Source organism: Mesoplodon bidens (assembly GCF_964165515.1).
Source record: "Mesoplodon bidens genome assembly, chromosome: 13".
Classification (NCBI taxonomy): domain Eukaryota; kingdom Metazoa; phylum Chordata; class Mammalia; order Artiodactyla; family Ziphiidae; genus Mesoplodon; species Mesoplodon bidens.
The window spans coordinates 42,802,611-42,823,042 of record NC_138169.1 but is presented as its reverse complement, the minus strand read 5'-3'; the positions used below and the strand labels follow the sequence as shown (position 1 = coordinate 42,823,042).

General features: G+C 37.2%; 1 protein-coding gene across 1 annotated transcript in view; it reads right to left on the bottom strand.

The window, feature by feature from the left end:
* Positions 1 to 20,432, bottom strand: part of TAF4B (TATA-box binding protein associated factor 4b) — a 117,511-nt gene that overhangs the window by 95,698 nt on the left and 1,381 nt on the right. Inside the window, exons 2-3 of the mRNA XM_081253251.1 lie at positions 9,850 to 9,995; positions 8,259 to 8,366 (exon numbers count right to left, since the gene is read on the bottom strand). Coding sequence (XP_081109377.1) covers positions 8,259 to 8,366; positions 9,850 to 9,995 — 254 coding nt within the window. The remainder of the gene's footprint in view (positions 1 to 8,258; positions 8,367 to 9,849; positions 9,996 to 20,432) is intronic.

Here is a 20,432-nt window from a genome sequence, read left to right as displayed (position 1 = left end):
CCATCATAGGAGCACCTCAGTACATAAGGCAAATACTAACAGCCATAAAAGGGGAAATCGACAGTAACATATTCATAGTAGGGGACTTTAACACCCCACTTTCACCAATGGACAGATCATCCAAAATGAAAATAAATAAGGAAACACAATCTTTAAATGATACATTAAACAAGATGGACTTAATTGATATTTATAGGACATTCCATCCAAAAACAATAGAATACACATTTTTCTCAAGTGCTCATGGAATATTCTCCAGGATAGATCATATCTTGGGTCACAAATCAAGCCTTGGTAAATTTAAGAAAATTGAAATTGTATCACGTATCTTTTCCGACCACAACGCTATGAGACTAGATATCAATTACAGGAAAAGATCTGTAAAAAATAAAAAACACGTGGAAGCTAAACAGTACACTACTTAATAACGAAGTGATCACTAAAGAAATTGAAGAGGAAATAAAAAAATACCTAGAAACAAATGACAATGGAGACACGACAACCCAAAACCTATGGGATGCAGCAAAAGCAGTTCTAAGAGGGAAGTTTATAGCAATACAATCCTACCTTAAGAAACAGGAAACATCTCAAATAAACAACCTAACCTTGCACCTAAAGCAATTAGAGAAAGAAGAACAAAAAACCCCCAAAGTTAGCAGAAGGAAAGAAATCATAAAAATCAGAGCAGAAATAAATGAAAAAGAAATGAAGGAAACGATAGCAAGGATCAATAAAACTAAAAGCTGGTTCTTTGAGAAGATAAACAAAATTGATAAACCATTAGCCAGACTCATCAAGAAAAAAAGGGAGAAGACTCAAATCAATAGAATTAGAAATGAAAACGGTGAAGTAACAACTGACACTGCAGAAATACAAAAGATCATGAGAGATTACTACAAGCAACTCTATGCCATAAAATGGACAACCTGGAAGAAATGGACAAATTCTTAGAAATGCACAACCTGCCAAGACTGAATCAGGAAGAAATAGAAAACATGAACAGACCAATCACAAGCACTGAAATTGAAACTGTGATTAAAAATCTTCCAACAAACAAAAGCCCAGGACCAGATGGCTTCACAGGCAAATTCTATCAAGCATTTAGAGAAGAGCTAACACCTATCCTTCTCAAACTCTTCCAAAATATAGCAGAGGGAGGAACACTCCCAAACTCATTCTACGAGGCCACCATCACCTTGATACCAAAACCAGACAAGGACGTCACAAAGAAAGAAAACTACAGGCCAATATCACTGATGAACATAGATGCAAAAATCCTCAACAAAATACTAGCAAACAGAATCCAACAACACATTAAAAGGATTATACACCATGATCAAGTGGGGTTTATTCTAGGAATGCAAGGGTTCTTCAATATACGCAAATCAATCAACATGATACACCATATTAACAAATTGAAGGAGAAAAACCATATGATCATCTCAATAGATGCAGAGAAAGCTTTTGACAAAATTCAACACCTATTTATGATAAAAACCCTGCAGAAAGTAGGCATCAAGGGAACTTTCCTCAACATAATAAAGGCCATATATGATAAACCCACAGCCAACATCGTCCTCAATGGTGAAAAACTGAAAGCATTTCCACTAAGATCAGGAACAAGACAAGGTTGCCCACTCTCACCACTCTTATTCAACATAGTTTTGCAAGTTTTAGCCACAGCAATCAGAAGAAAAGGAAATAAAAAGAATCCAAATCGGAAAAGAAGTAAAGCTGTCACTGTTTGCAGATGACATGATACTATACATAGAGAATCCTAAAGATGCTACCAGAAAACTACCAGAGCTAATCAATGAATTTGGTAAAGTAGCAGGATACAAAATTAATGCACAGAAATCTCTGGCATTCCTATACACTAATGATGAAAAGTCTGAAAGTGAAATCAAGAAAACACTCCCATTTACCACTGCAACAAAAAGAAAATATCTAGGAATAAACCTACCTAAGGAGACAAAAGACCTGTATGCAGAAAATTATAAGACACTGATGAAAGAAATTAAAGATGATACAAATAGATGGAGAGATATACCATGTTCTTGGATTGGAAGAATCAACATTGTGAAAATGACTCTACTACCCAAAGCAATCTACAGATTCAATGCAATCCCTATCAAACTACCACTGGCATTTTTCACAGAACTAGAACAAAAAATTTCACAATTTGTATGGAAACACAAAAGACCCCAAATAGCCAAAGCAATCTTGAGAAAGAAAAACGGAGCTGGAGGAATCAGGCTCCCTGACTTTAGACTCTACTACAAAGCTACAGTAATCAAGACAGTATGGTACTGGCACAGAAACAGGAAGATAGATCAATGGAACAGGATAGAAAGCCCAGAGATAAACCCACACATATATGGTCACCTTATCTTTGATAAAGGAGGCAGGAATGTACAGTGGAGAAAGGACAGCCTCTTCAATAAGAGATGCTGGGAAAACTGGACAGGTACATGTAAAAGTATGAGATTAGATCACTCCCTAACACCATACACAAAAATAAGCTCAAAATGGATTAAAGACCTAAATATAAGGCCAGAAACTATCAAACTCTTAGAGAAAAACATAGGCAGAACACTCTATGACATAAATCACAGCAAGATCCTTTTTGACCCACCTCCTAGAGAAATGGAAATAAAAACAAATATAAACAAATGGGACCTAATGAAACTCCAAGCTTTTGCAAAGGAAACCATAAACCATAAACCATAAACAAGACGAAAAGACAACCCTCAGAATGGGAGAAAATATTTGCAAATGAAGCAACTGACAAAGGATTAATCTCCAAAATTTATAAGCAGCTCACGCAGCTCAGTAACAAAAAAACAAACAACCCAATCCAAAAATGGGCAGAAGACCTAAATAGACATTTCTCCACAGAAGATATACAGACTGCCAACAAACACATGAATGCTCAACATCATTAATCATTAGAGAAATGCAAATCAAAACTACAATGAGATATCATCTCACACCGGTCAGAATGGCCATCATCAAAAAATCTAGAAACAATAAATGCTGGAGAGGGTGTGGAGAAAAGGGAACACTCTTGCACTGTTGGTGGCAATGTAAATTGATATAACTACTATGGAAAACAGTATGGAGGTTCCTTAAAAAACTACAAATAGAACTACCATATGACCCAGCAATCCCACTACTGGGCATATACCCTGAGAAAACCATAATTCAAAAAGAGTCATGTACCAAAATGTTCATTGCAGCTCTATTTACAATAGCCCAGAGATGGAAACAACCTAAGTGTCCATCGACAGATGAATGGATAAAGAAGATGTGGCACATATATACAATGGAATATTACTCAGCCATAAAAAGAAATGAAATTGAGCTATTTGTAATGAGGTGGATAGACGTAGAGTCTGTCATATAGAGTGAAGTAAGTCAGAAAGAGAAAGACAAGTACCATATGCTAACACATATACACGGAATTTAAGAAAAAAAATGTCATGAAGAACCTAGGGATAAGACAGGAATAAAGACACAGACCTACTTGAGAATGGACTTGAAGATATGGGGAGGGGGAAGGGTAAGCTGTGACAAAGCGAGAGAGAGGCATGGACATATATACACTACCAAATGTAAAATAGATAGCTAGTGGGAAGCAGCCGCATAGCACAGGGAGATCAGCTCGGTGCTTTGTGACTGCCTAGAGGGATGGGATAGGGAGGGTGGGAGGGAGGGAGATGCAAAAGGGAAGAGATATGGGAACAAATGTAGATGTATAACTGATTCACTTTGTTATAAAGCAGAAACTAACACACCACTGTAAAGCAATTATACTCCAATAAAGATGTAAAAAAAATACTTCTCCAAAAAAATTTGAAATAGTAAGTTTTTGTAAGAAAATATAGAATTTATTTTATAATATTCTGCTTTTTATTAAGTATAAATCTGAGAGATCTATTGATAGTCTCATATTCAGATAAGCTGCTTTTATGTAGACTATTAGAAAAGCAGTAATAGCTTTGTAATTTGTAATAACAAATATTACAAAATGTGATTATCTTATTTTCACACTGAAAAGAATTTCGGTTGTTTCTTCTATCCTCTATTAAATAAGGTGTGATTACAGCACCACCTGCAGGATAAAAAGTTTAATATAAGAAATCGCAAATTGGGTAATAATTTAGACAACCAGATTGAGATAAAGCAACAATCTTACTTTAAAGACAAACACTAAAAGTTACAGAACATGAGTAAAGTTTGAGGGTGGGGGAGAGAACAGTATTTACAATTCACACAGAAAACTGAACACTGCACCATCATTTTAATTTAAATACTTGTGTTCTACAGGTATACAACACAAAAAGGTCAGGTTGTTATTACCCTCAAGAAAATTTCTTTCTGCAACCATCAATATAAGTGAATAAAATATACATCAAAAATTTCCACTTTAGAAAGACTGAAGCATATATTAGATAAGAATGTTCTGGGGGTAAAAAAATGGGAAAAATTTAAAACACTGATTAATGATGAAGATGAAAACTTATGAAATGTTAAGCAAAAAAGGCAAAATTAAAAATCATACCTAAATTAGTAGTTTTATTAAATATTAACAGATCTCAAAGACAACAATGAAAATGAAGTCTCATTCTTAGTCTATCCCTAGTCCTGCTCTTCAAGGACAAGTACTGTACAGTTCCCTCTGAATCCTTTTGGAGATCTTCTAATAAACATTTTAGGTTTATGTAAACACATACTCTTTTTTCAGTGAGTATGTTTTATACTCTACCATTAATTCTCTGTACTACTATATTTAAGAAAGTAATGTCGAACTTTAGCTGTTGACTATGATTACCTCGCAGGACTGATGGGAGGGGTTCCTCAGGGGAGTACTGTCCCTCTTCCTTATGAAGCAAAATAAGGCCCAATGAAATGTGAGCTCAGGAAAAAAGTCCTATTTTTTGTGAGTAGAAGAAGCATTTGTGGCACTCCTACTTTCCTTGTCAATATTTTATTCTGTCTCCAGCACAAAATTTGTCCTTCATAACTCTTTTTAATATAGCTACTACCTGTACCTTACCAGATACCTGCAACTCTTAAGAGGCATGGAGAAACACACAATCCTGGTCTTACTCTATGTATATAATCACACTGCAGTAATGGATGGACTGTTTTAAACTCAATCATAAATCTCAATATTCTAGACCAGGCAAGGCTATTTCCATGCTTTGCAAGACTGCACTGGCACTGAGTAGGCATGTCTAGGGGACAGGAGAGAAAAGACCTGGGGTATATGTGAAGTAAATTGTGAAAATCAGTTATATTAATGTACAAGAGTCAGTGAAATTAATTGTACACAAATTTAACAGACTAAATTGCCTTTTAAGGAGAGTCATCCAAGTTCTAGCTCCTTATTTCCAAGAAATGCCTAAAACTGAGATGCTTTACCTCTCAAAGTGGACACAGAAATTATTCACTAACTTCACTGATAATTTCTACTGCCTTAGCCTACCACTAAGGAGCAACTCAGCTTAAAATATGCATCAATCTAAATTAAGAAAAGTTATACACACCCTGCATGGAAATAGCAACTGTAGACATATATATGGAAAAATAACCCAAGGAAAAGAATTAAACAACGCATATATACCATTTTAGTACAACTATATGTACTAAATCTTTAATAAATAGATACAATAAAAAAATTGATTTACTCAAAATACTGTGGAAGTTGAAACACCTTTCATAAAATAACTGTATTGTAAATTCTTCGAACTTCATATTTTTCTGGTGCCTCAACATCCCTACAAACAGGCTGTGAACGCCTTGCCCAGGTGACCAGGTGCACCAGTGTGATAAGGCTGGTCCCTGCCACAAGTTCTCTTTCTGCTCTCCCAACTGTGACATAATGACATTCAAACACACCAATGAAATCCCCTCACGTCTTTTGCTTGTGTACTCCATACCAACCCTCAACAAAGGCACTTGCCCCCAGGTCTTCATTCTCTCTCAGATCCCCACTTGTTTGGTTGAGCCTGCCCCGGTGCTCCTCCCATATGGCCCCCTGCATGTCGTTCCATGCCACCCTCTTCTAGGACCTGTCAGTACAGGAAGTCTCTTTCACTTTCATACAACTTCCTGTGGTGTTATTTGGTGTCCACCTCTGACTGATCAAAAAAAAAAATCCCATTTTAAGAAACATAATTATTTCTTACAACACATAGCAGCTATCAGTAGGCCTAAATTCATACCCTTTGGCCCAGTGATCTCCCCAGAATAACCTAAGGGAGGGGGGTGGGGGGGAGGTGGAACCTAGAGTTTGAGACGATCAGCACAGAGGTCATTAAGAACAGAGTTTCCAGAGTCAGAGACCATGGTTCAAATGCCCCCTTTGCTACATATTAGCAGAAATCATGCAAATTTCTTAACTTCTCTAAACCGATTTTCACATACATAAAATAGAGATAATACTTCCTTACAGAATAGTCACAGGATAAAATGAAATGAGATGAGGGATGTAAAGCACTTAAAAAGTGTCCAACACATTAAGTGCTCAATAAATGGTAGCCATTATTAGCAAAAAAAAAACAACAAAAACAAAACAAAACAAAAAAACTATGTTTAAAATCAGGTTCACTGATCACCATATCTGTTAGAGGAAGTAATATGGTTAAGTAATTCTGAAACACCAAACACCATGTTTGATCCACAGCATGGGATTTCACATAACATGCTTCAAGAAGATGTATCTTCTATACAGCAAAGGAAGTACAACAGTGGTCCCATGACCATGGGATCCACTGATTATCATATATGGCATGATCCAGAAGCTGCCTGCCTAGTAAAGTATTAGAACAGTGTGCAGAAAACACAGGTGAAGTGCAAACTCAGAGACAATACTCTATGAAGATGGAATTCTATCCTCCACCTTCTAAGACTTAGTGCATACTCACTGAATCAAAAAATTCTATATGGTACTATGTCCCCAACAGGACAAATATATGAAGAACCAAGAAATCAAAGAGTAGAAGGATGAACGGATCCACTTATCATTACTCCCAAAGACCCACTGGGGGATCCTGTGCTTCCCATTCCTGCCAACAGTTGGCACACTTTCACCAAAGAACCTAGCAAGAGTCCCTATAAACTAGACACCATGGCTGCCTCTTGGACACTTCAGGGTCCCTGTGTCCAGTGACCAACAGGAAAGAGAAGAGTCATTATCATGACAGGGGTAACTGACCTGAGAACTGGAATAGGTAGGGTAGCTTTTACACAATGAAGGCCAAGAGGAGTTTATGTAGTGAATCCAGGTGATCCACTTAAGTGCCTCTTGGTATTTCCTTGCCCAATTGTGATGATAAATGGACAAGTGACACAACTCTTGCCTCAAAGGACTGTGGCAATTTGGACCTTGGACCTGTCAGGGATAAAAGTCTGATCACACTACCAGTTAAGACCCAGAAGAGTTGGTAGTTGAGTGTGGGAGGAATCTAGATGGTATCAGCTGCAGCAGTGGGGACTAGATGGTAGTCAGCTGCAGCAGTGGGGAGTGTAGTTCATCCTACTAACCTCCTCTCCTTTGCTTCTCCAGGGAAGGAACCTATAGAAATCCAAGGAGAGCGGGTTTCCAATGCATATGAGGAAGTACATCCCAGCAATTCAAGTAGACTGTGATACACCATCACAAAGAGATTTGTGTTATCCTAGTTGTTGGGAATGCTATTCAGACAGACAATTGTCAGCTCCTTCAGAGTCTGCTTCGGCTACAGAGAATTACCTGCCCATGAGCACAACTCTCCCTGGAGAGTCCACATCCCATGACTGATGACAGGGGGAAAATTATGGCTCATCCAACCACATTGGCACACAGTGGGACAACTCTGACGGGCCACACTTGCTCCAAAGCTCTCCATCAGGTTGGCTGAGGCTTTATTGGACCTGCATCTAGTTCAAACTCTTACTCTCCTTCCCTTCCACAGGTATCAATCCCTAATAAATATCCCATACACCAAAATTCTGTTCCAGCACCTGCTTCTAGACACTGTGACACATGAACATTAGATGCATTTGTATTAATTTAATACATTTGAATAAATCTGATATTCCAAGAATATACACCATGTTCATCTTGTGTTTCCCATACTTCCAACAGTTCCCAGTTTAATAAGTGTCCTCACATATCACTGAATTGCTCTCTTCAGGAAATAGCTAGCAATAAATAATAATGAAAGATGAGAAAATAACCAGTGCGCACATGGCCACAAGTCACAACTTACTTGCACTGGGGAAGGCTTCGGAACAGTGGTTACCACAGTAGTTCCTATTTGTGCCAGTTGTTTAACAGGTGCCACTGCCACCTTCTTGATTAACTGTGAACTAGAATTCTTGGGGAGGAGGGGGAGATAGTACAGAGTCATCAGCATTAGTAATTTAAAATTAATCGGTACTATGGCAAACATCAAAACACTTTACCACAGCAAACTTCTTTGTTATAACTGGTTTTATAACCTCATGAATTTTATGCATATTTTCTACTATTAACCTAACTCGTCAATTAGCCAGTTGACACTCATTTCTTATTCCTAAAGAGACAACTGATTAAACAGATAAATATCACAGTATTTCTGCATTAAAATATTGAATTTTACTCTTTGGCTCACACAGAAAACATACAGATGTTTTTTGGTCATTTCTATTGCTGGTATCCTTTTAGTCTTTTTTTAAAAATAACTTTAAACTATATTTTTTGTGATATAATTGACGTATAACATTGCGTAAATTTAAGGTGTACAATGTGATTTGATATATTTATATATTGCAGTGTGATTCCCACCATAACATTAGCTAACATCTATATCATATCACATAATTATCATTTTTCTTTATTGAAGTATAGTTGATGTACAGTATTATATAAGTTTCAGGTTTACAACATGTCAATTCACAATTCTTAAAGGTTATACTCCATTTATAGTTATTTTAAAAGATTGTCTATATTCCCTGTATTGTACAATATATCCTTGTAGCTGATCTATTTTATATATAGTAGTTTGTATCTCTTAATCTTCTACCTCTATCTTGCCCCTCCCCCTTAGATTCTTATTTAATATATGATTATAAACAAAAGTCTGCTCACCTACCCATAGCAAACAAGAAAGGGAAGGAGCAGCTATCATTGACAGATATAGAAATAGAGAAAATGACTGGCTGAGAACCTATATCAAATTATGAGAGAGTGGGTTGGGGGAAACTGGCAAAAAATGATATTACCACAGAATACAATGAAACTTTTTATTAGGGTGAGCCTGCTTCACTAAGAAAATACTATACTACATTCCACATTTTCTGTTTAACCAAAGAAAGATGCTCATAAAAATATTTTTATTTAACTCTGGCACACACAGGATAAGCTTTAGTTACCTAGAAAGATGATCACGTATGTAAAATAAATCATCTTCTAACAACGCCAAGTTAACGAAATATTACAGCAGATTTCTAATTTTTTAAAGGTAATTCCTATATGATATGGATAAAAAAGAATACTATAAATTGTAGTGTTAATGTTTTACCACAAATTAAAATTGAAGCAGAATGGCTATTTTCTTCCCGTTTAGAGATGCACATAGCCCTTTGAACATCCCCTTGAGGACAAGAAAATCTTTGAGTACAAAGATTAACTTATTAGTTTTGCCAAACGACAAAACCAAACACCTAGATTAAATGAACATATTCAAAGAAAGTAGCTTAATTCAAAAAGTTGAGCAGAACCATCTCTTCTATTATTTTTACTGGCAAATATATACACATCTATATGAAGATAACTGCTGGAAAACTGAGGAGGATGAAAAAAACTTTAATGTACATTACCTGCATTGTACAGATTTTGACTGTTTGAGTATTCGTTGGTACAGCTGGCCTTGAAGTTATGTTACTTGTGGTCTCGGTTCTTGTTACAGCTTGCTGAGGAGATACCAACATCAACTGACCACTGTTACTTTTGATTAACACTGTTCCTATAGTTAAAAGAAAACAAAATGTGAGCTAATAAATGAAGTATTATCATCACATATTGTTCTCCCACTTCTTTCAGTGCTATAAAATGTTCTGAATAAGTGATTAGTTAGTACATACTGAATTCCATGTCTGCTAATTAAGATATATAATATGGAAAAAATGTTGTCACTCAAAGCTATTTAAAATATTAAAAGTCTAAACATATGAACAAGATACTCCTGAAGAAGGCAAAACACTTTTCCTTATGACATCAAACTATTTATAATGCTATAGTAAGACGGTATGGTAACAGCACAAGACTACACAAACTGACCAATGGAGTAGAATAGAAAATCCCCAAATAGACCCCAAATAGCCCACAGATACGTCATATCAAATTTTTCTAAAAGCACTGCAGATCAGTGAGAAAAAGAGATACTATTCAATAAATAGGGCTTGTTCAATTAACTAATGGAAAAGATGAAAAGTTTCACACCATACACAAAAAACCAAGGGCATTAAGGATACAAGGATAAAAAGTAAAAACTTTTAAACTTTTAGACAATGTAGAAAACTGTCATTCTGAACGGGGATAGGGAAAAATTTCTTAAATAAGTAAAGTTTGATACATACAACTATATTTTATTTTATTTTATTTATTTTTTTGTTTGTTTTTGCGGTACGCGGGCCTCTCACTGCTGTGGCCTCTCCCCTTGTGGAGCACAGGCTCTGGAGGCGCAGGCCCAGCAGCCATGGCTCACGGGCCCAGCTGCTCCGTGGCATGTGGGATCTTCCCGGACTGGGGAACGAACCCGTGTCCCCTGCATTGGCAGGCGGACTCTCAACCACTGCGCCACCAGGGAAGCCCACAACTATATTTTAAAAACTTTTGTTCAGCAAAAGATATCATCAGGTAAAAAGACAAACCACAAAATTGGAGAAAATTTAGGGACTTCCCTGGTGGTGCAGTGGTTAAAAATCCACCTGCCAAGGCAGGGGACACAGGTTCGATCCCCAGTCCAGGAAGATCCCTCATGCCGTGGAGCAACTAAGCCCGTGCACCACACTACTGAGCCCACGTGCCTAGAGCCTGTCCTCTGCAATGAGAAGCCACCACAATGAGAAGCCCACGCACCGCGACAAAGAGTAGCCCCTGCTCACAACGACTAGAGAAAGCCCCTGCGCAGCAACAAACACACAACACAGCCAAAAATAAATAAATTTAAAAAATAAAACTAAAAAAGAAAAAATTGGAGAAAATTTTAGTTCACGTATATTCAAGGAACAAATACCCAAAATGCAAAAAAGAAACACAGATACCAGTGACAGGGAAAGGTAAATTAAGACCACAGTGAGATATCACTTTATATCTACCTAGACAGAAAAAAATTAAGAAGTCCAGTGACAATATTAAGTGTTAGAGAGATGTGCAGCAACAAAAACTCTCAACATCTTTAGGCTGATAGTGTAATTTGGTACAACTGCTTTGTTCAACTCTACACTGTTGTGCCAAACTGGTTCCAATTTGCATACCCTCTAACCCAGTATTTCTAATGTAAAGAGACTGCTGTCCATGTAAGTAGGAGGTACAAACAAGAATATTCATAGCTGGAGTTCCATTTCTGGAATGGCAGCATGAAAAGCTCAGTAAAGCCACTCCCCAGAAAAACAAGCATAACGTGAAAATTATTTTTAAAAACAACCATTTAAAGTCTTTGGGAATGCCCTAAGGCATACAGAAAATGACTAGACAATTATTAAAGAGAATCTACTAAAACTCAGAACAGCAAGAATCTGTGGCATCTGAACCATGACCCACTCCCTCTCCTTTCTCAGTTCAGGCATTGTGGACAACACAAGGCCTCCCTCTTCCCCAAACTCCCAGTTGAGGGCTATGGTATCTCCCTGGGAGAAGCAGGCCACTAGCATTTCCCATCTCTGCCACCCCAACTTGCATACAGAAGAGAACAAATTTTAAATAAGTGCATCCAAGAGTTTCCAGGCTTCTTGTTTCACCCATCCCTACTCAGAAAGGGAAGGTTTTACCCCAGGGATGGCTCAGAGAATACTTGGGGCCCAATCACCCTCACCCCAGTTCTTTCATAGGGTGGAGGTTCCACACTGGAAGAGGTAAGCAGAAAGACCAGAGGCTACCACCCATGCCCAGTACCCCACTGCTAAAACATGGATATCACTCAGAAAGAAACATGCCACAGCCCTGGGTACTTGCTCCAAACATCTCCCAAAAGAAACTGACTTTATTTCCAACAGAGTGTGGGAAAGGTCAAGGCTAAGGTCACTCTCAAGTACAACAGAACAATTAAAAGGTTTCTGGTATCTTCATGACAGATATAAGCTAAGTCACAGGCATATCTCCAGTTTACAAGAGAGAACATGATAAAGAAACAACTAAGAAGGGCCCTTCTGGGGGTCAGAACCTCAAGCAATGACCTCAAAAACTACCCCTTGTAAAGGAGTCCACATTTAATTGAATCAGACTAGGCTCTAGGGCACTGCTGAAAACAAGAGGGTAACTGGCTGGCAGTGAGTGGAGCCTAACAGTTAGGCGTGACACCAGCTGAAGCAGAAAGCTTAACAGAGAGATCAGAGAAAGAAACAGTCAAAAAGAGCCCTGCTAAAACCACTGTCATCCCAGGGTGGCTGTGCTTATGCCCAAAGCTGTACCCTGTGAGGAAAATAGACTTCACTAAAATAACACAGCCATTAAAAAAAATAAACAAACAAACAAACAACAATAACCCACTCAGGGAAGTAAAGACCAGCATCTAGACTTGCTATAATATATTAGTTTTGGGGCTTCCCTGGTAGTGCAGTGGTTGAGAATCTGCCTGCCAATGCAGGGGACACGGGTTCGAGCCCTGGTCTGGGAGGATCCCACATGCCGCGGAGCAACTAGGCCCGTGAGCCACAACTACTGAGCCTGCGGGTCTGGAGCCTGTGCTCCGCAACAACAGAGGCCACGATAGTGAGAGGCCCGCGCATCGCGATGAAGAGTGGCCCCCACTTGCCACAACTAGAGAAAGCCCTCACACAGAAATGAAGACCCAACACAGAAAAAATAAATTAATTAATTAATAAACTCCTACCCCCAACATCTTCTTAAATATATATATATATATATATATATATATATATGTTTTGCTTAACAAATTACAAGACATACAAAGAAAAAGAAAAGTGTGACAGAAAAAGGCAGGCAACAGAAACCACCTATGAGGGACTAGATGTTAGATTTAACAAAGATATCAAAGTAACTGTAATAAATATGTCAAGAAACTAAAGGAAATCATGCTTAAAGAAGGAAGATATGATGATGATGATCTCAACAAATAGAGAATACCATTAGAGAAATAAATATTATAAAAAAAGGAATTCTGTAGTTAAAAAGTACAGTAACTGAGGGCTTCCCTGGTGGCACAGTGGTTGAGAGCCCGCCTGCCGATGCAGGGGACACGGGTTCATGCCCTGGTCCGGAAGGATCCCATAGGCCGCGGAGCAGCTAGGCCCCTAAGCCATGGCCGCTGAGCCTGCACATCCGGAGCCTGTGCTCCGCGACGGGAGAGGCCACAACAGTGAAAGGCCCGCATACAGCAAAAAAAAAAAAAAAAGTACAATAACTGAAATAAAAACTTCACTAGAGAGGCTTAACAGCAGACTTGAATGAACAGAAGATAAGTCAGTGAACTTGAAGATAGTTCAATAGAGATTATGCAATCCAAAGAACTGAGAGAAAAAAGCATTTCAAGAAAAATGAACAGAGCTTCATAGAAACGCAGGACAATGATAGGCACACCAACATAGGCATAATGTGAGTACCAGAAAGAGCGGGGGAGGGAGGGGAAGGAGGGAGGTGGGGAGGGAGGGGGGGAGAGAGAGAGAGAGAGAGAGATAGGAACAGAAAAAATATTCAAAGAAATAAGGAGGTGGGGAGGGGGGGGAGAGAGAGAGAGATAGGAACAGAAAAAATATTCAAAGAAATAATGGCTGACAATTTCCCAAATTTGATGAAAAATAATCTAAACATCCAAGTAGCTCAACGAACTCTAAGTAAGATAAATGCAAAGAGACCCACACCAAGACACAACATGATAAAAATGTACAAAGAGAAAATCTTGAGAACACCAGGGGAAAAATGTACAAGAGTACTGCATTAATAGGATTAACAGCTAACTTCTCATTAGAAACAATGGAGGCCAGACAGCAGGGGTATGACACATTCCACTTGCTGGGGAAAAAACAAAAAACAAAAAAAACCAACTATCAACCAACAATCAGATATTCCCTGAAAATATCTGTCAAAAAAGGAGACAAAATAAAGACATCCTAGACTGGGATTGACATATACACACTACTATATATAAAATAGATAACTAATAAGAACCTACTGTATAGCACAGGGAACTCTACTCAATACTCTGTAATGGCCTATATGGGAAAAGAATCTAAAAAAAGAGTGGATATATGTATATGTAAAACAGATTCACTTTGCTGTACACCTGAAACTAACACAACATTGTAAATCAAATATGCCCCAATAAAAACTTAAAAAAAAAAAAAAAGACATCCTCCTTAGAGGACTGAGTGCTAGCAGACAAACCAGACAGGAAATACTAAATGAAGTTCTTCAGGCTGAAAACAAGAGACTCCAGAAAGTAACTCAAACTCACATGAAAAGGGCACTGGTAAAGTTAATTATATAATTTATATGCATATTACTGCTTTATCTTAATGGGTTTAAAAAACAACTATATAGAATGATATACATAATTGTATTCTTGAACCTATAACATATTAGAAATGTAACGTATTTGTGAACAATAACACAAAGAAAGTGGTCAGGAGCAAAGTTTTACTGCACTAAGGAAATGACTTCAGATGGTAACTGGAATCTATAGGAACAAATGAAGAAAACTAGGAATGGTAAATAAGAAGGAATAAAACAAATGCTACAAATATATCCTTGTGATCTTTTCTTCTGTCAGCATCTTTAAAAGACATATAATTACATAAGGTAATAATTATAACAAGGTATTGTTGGGTTTGTAACATATCTAGATGCAATATGTAGAGCAATAATAGCACAAAAATAAAAAAGAGGAAAATGAGCTAAATAGGAAAAGTGTTTCTACATCTCACTGAAACAAGTTAATATAAATGTGAAGTAAATTTTAATAAGATGCATATTGTAAGAGCAATCACTAAAAAATATATATATTCTTAAAAAATATTATAAAGGAATTAAAATGTTGCACTAGAAAATATTCACTTAATGCAAAGGAAAGAGGGAACAGAGGAAGAACAAAAAAGAGAAAATATATAGAAACAAAAGTAAATGGCAGGCCTAAACCCAACTATATCAGTAACATTAAATGTGAATGGATTAAATAACCAATCAAAAGGCAAAAAGTGTCAGACCCAATTATAAAATAGGATTCTACTATATGCTGCCTACAGAAGACACACTTTAGACTCAAAGACACTAAAAAGGTCAAAGTAAAAGGACAGAAAAGACATCATCCAACAGCAACCATAAGAAAACTGGAATGGCCATACTAATATCAGACAATAGAGTAAAACAATGTGTTACTGGAGATAAAGAGTGGTACTTTATAATCGATAAAACAGCCAATGGATCAGGAAGATCTAACAATTACAAACATATATGCACCAAACAACAAAGCCCAAAATATATGAAGACATGTTGACATAAACGAAGGAAAAAAATAGAGAATTCAACAATAACACTTGGGGGACCTCAACACTCTACTTTCAATGAAAGATAGATGTCTAGGTAGAAGATCAACTAGGAAATCATGAACAGCAATATAAACCAACCATACCTAAAACACATCAATAGTATACTCCACCCAACAACAGCATTCTTCTTAAGTGTACGTGGAACAGTCTCAGGATAGACTACATGCTAGGATATAAAACAAGTTTAAATAAATTTAAAAGGACTGAAATCATACAATGTGTGGTCTCCAACTACAATGGAATGAAATTAGAAATCAGTAACAAAAAGAAATTAGGGGAACTCACAAATATGTAGAAATAAATTACTCCTAAGTAGCCAGTTGGTCAATTAAGAAATCACAAGGGAAACTGGACTATACTTTGAGATGAATGAAAATGAAGACACAACATACCCAAATTTATGTGATGCAGCTAAAGTAGTGTTTAAGGGAAATTTATACAGCTGACCCTGAACAACGTGGGAGTTGGAGATACTGATGCCCCACACCCTTGTTCCATTGAAAATCTGCATGTATCTTTACAGTTGGCCCTCCATATCTGAAGTTCCGCATCCACAGATTCAACTGATTGCAGCTCCCGTCGTAGCACAGTATACACTTATTGAAAAAAATCTGAGTATAAGTGGACCTGTGCAGTTCAAACCCGTGTTGTACACAGGTCAACTGTTGTTGTAAATCACTCTATTTTAAAAGAAGGATTAGGGCTTCCCTGGTGGCACAGTGGTTAAGAATCTGCCTACCAATGAAGGGAACGCAGGTTCAAGCCCTGGTCCGGGAAGATGCTACATGCCACAGAGCAACTAAGCCCGTGCGCCACAACTACTGAGCCTGCGCTCTAGAGCCCACAAGCCACAACTACTGCAGCCCGCACGCCTAGAGCTCATGCTCTGCAACAAAAGAAGCCACCACAATGAGAAGCCCGCGCACCACAACAAAGAGTAGCCCCTGCTCGTCGCAACTAGAGAAAGCCCACGCGCAGCAATGAAGACCCAACACAGCCAAAAATAAATAAATAAATAAATAAATAAATTTATATATATATTAAAAAAAAAAGATCTGAGGAGATGTGGGAAGGCCTGAAGGATTTCAAGTAGGAGAGACATTATTATATTTGCATTTCAAAAAAATAAAAGAAGGATTATTTGAATTAATAACTTAACCTTCTATCTTAAGACATTGGGGAAAAAAACAAAATAAAAACTATAGCAAGCAGACGAAAGACAATTAATAAAGATTAGAGCAGGGGTCAATACAATAGAGAATAGAAAAACTACTGAGAAAAATCAAAACAAAAGTTGGTCTCTGAACAGACCAACAAAATTGACAAATCTTTACCTAGATTAACTAAGAGAAAAGGAGAGAAGGCTCAATTTGCTAAAATTAGGAATGAAAGAGGGGATATGACCACTAATCTTACAGAAAGAAGGATTATAATAGAATACTATGACCTATCATAAACCAATAAATTGGATAAATAATATGAAATGGACAAATTCTTAGAAACACATAAACTACTAAAACTAACTTAAGAAAATGGGCAACCTGAATAGATCTCTAACAAACACAGATTGAATTAATAATCAAAAATAGTATCCACAAGATAAGCTCAGTTCCAGATGGCTTCACTGATGAATTCTACCAAACATTTAAGGAAAAATAAATCCTTCACAGATTCTTCTAAAAACCAGAAGAGGAAATGTGTCAATTCATTCTGTAAGGTCGGTATTACCCTGATATTAAAACCAAACAAAGACATCACAAGAAAACCAGAGACCAAAATGTCTTATGTATACCAACGCAAAAATTCTCAACAAAGTACTACCAACTGAATCCAGCAACATTTAAAAAGTGTTATACCCCATGACCAAGTGATATTTATCTCAGCATGCAAGGTTGGTTTAAGACCCGCAGCGAACACCATACTTAGTGCTGAAAGACTAAATGCTTTTCCCCTAAGATCAGGAACATTTGAGATGAGGAATGAGACAAAGATGCCTATAATCACTACCACTTTCATTTAACATTATACTGAGAGTTCTAACCAGGGCAATTAAGCAAGAAAATAAAATAAAAGGCATCCAGAATAGAAAGTAAAACTATTATGATCTTCTATATAAAAATCCAAACAAATCCACGAAAAAAGCCATTAAAATTAATAAATGAGTTCAGCTAGGAAGGATACAAGATCAACTGTATTAAAAAAAAATCAACTGTATTTCTATACATTTCCAATGACTAACTATAAATGGAATTTAAAAAAATTCTATTTACAATAGCATCAAAAATAATATACTTTAGGAATAAATTTAACAAAAGAAGTGCAAAAGCAATACTCTGGAAACTACAAACTGTTGCTGAAAGAAATTAAACATCTATATAAATGGAAAGACATCCCATGTTTGTGGACTGAGAGACTTACACTTACTTTGCAGGACTGTTAAAGGGATCAAATGAGACAATATGAGCAAATTTATGAACTTTAAAGTTATTGGTGGTAGTTGTTATTAATGCCTTAAGGTCCACAACCTCTGAGTCTTTCTAACTAAAAAATGAGTTAAAGTGGCTTCACAGCCTTAGAAACCCAAACAGTGGAGGGCGCATATGGTGAGCACTGAAGACAATTGCCTCTCATTTCATGACGTCCAGGAGCACCGTTACAACTGTGGGAGCAGATGATCATGTACTATTCCCTTGAAAAAGCTAGGGTGGAAACAAGAACCACGAAGATTATCCAGGAACGAATAAAGGAATTTGAGAAATGCAAAACCTATACCATGTCTCAGCATGAAGGAGTTGATGAAAAAGGACCCGAACCATTTCACAAGCAACTTTCACAAACTTCTGTACAGTAAGACTGAGAAGCAGAATTTATGAAGCACAGTCTATGACATAAAAGAAGCAATCAAGTCCTTACTCATCACTCTGAAATACATGATAGAAGGGACACAGAATACCAAAACGGAAAGAGCCACAGTCTGGTCTAAATCCCACAGATTCATAAAAAAGAAGACTGAAGAGATTACAAAAAATATTCGACAGAATAATCTTCAGGGCTTTGCTACAGTTTCTTTCATTTCCTCACAATGCCCCCCTTTTTGTTTCCAGCTCCTGCTCCCTAGAAAAACCTGTGGTGCATATGCATATTTTTTAAAACTAGTTCTGTTCACAGAGGAAATTCCGAAGTAAAGAGAAATCAAATACTTAAAGTATTCATTACCTTGGGAAAATCAGAGCTGACTCCTATGTAATTTAAGCATCCTTGAGCAATCCTCTGCTAATCCTCAGTATATAAAAGAAGTAGAACAAGACCTTTTTAAAATGTTATTTTAATCAGTGTTTCTATGTCATTCCTCAAGTATCGGTTATCTTATTGTGCATCTGTGTGAACACAAATATGAGTATGTGCTTCTGCTACACCTCAGCAGAAATTCCAAAAGCTGCTCTTCAAGGTACCTTCTCACCTCCTCTCTAAATAACAACTCCTAAGGGCAATTCATCTCCTCTCTTTTGTGGGAGTTTATCCATGGTCAACAGCATAACAAGTTTTAGTGTAGTGCATACTTAGGCTGTGGTCCTGGTTTGCTGCTGTTTTGCTCTAGCAAGTTTCAGTTTGTGTTTCTCTGTGTAATAAAAAGATCAGGCTCTAAAATTCTATAAATCGCCTTTTAACATTGCTACGCAAGGAGGCATATTGTACACACACCAAGTGGTAAGCACAGTGTTGCGGAAAGAGTAGAGTTAAACAGACCTGAATTCAAATTCCCTCTGACATCTATGACTTGTCTGGCATTGGGCAAATTCTTTACCCTCAGAGACCTTTTTCCTTATTTGCTATATATCTATTATGACCAGCAAACAAAAGAATATAAATAATGTATAATAATAATAATGGATGAAAACTTCCCAGCAATATAATGTTGTATGTCAATTGTAGCTCAATTTTTTTAAAAACTGCTTAGCACAGTACGCCCTCAATAAGTGATCCGTTCCCACTTACCAGCAAGTTTCCACTCCTGAAAGTTCTTCTCTCTTAATACTTTTTTGATTGTTTCTAAACAAACTTCACTGACTAGATAGGAATTTTGTTTTTAACAAGTTAGGAGTAATTTCATTCAAACACATTCATAGCTACTTTATAAGAGTGCATGTAGGATGACAATTTAGAGCCAGCAGAAAATGTATCCAGCGGTGCACACAGCCTTAAGTGTAGGTACGTCGTGTACAATACAAAACTAAAACACAGCTACCACAGAACATTAGCTCCAAAAGAGGCACCCTCATTTTGCTTGGGGAAACTGACATCACGTGAACCAAATGCTTCCACTTCTTTACCACCTTTGGGGGTCAGAGTGCCCATTGCTGCTCAGCAAAATACATAGAAAACAATCAAATTATGAGTAGAGTTTTTTTCCAAAGAAGATAACATGTGCTTTTTTTCCCCACTGAAATTCCAAGTGACTTTCATTTGAGGAAAGAAGACAAGGTAGAAAACTCGAACACCACTCTGCATATTTACAATATGCAAATGAGCACAAAGCAAAACCTTGGTCTCAGTCATGAAAAACAGCCCCCCAGAGGACACTCTAGTATAAAAAGTAGTCACAGGCTCATTAACGGTAGCATCCACACAATGCTTCACAAATAACCACCTCATGGCTCTGACCTGTCAACTCTGGCATT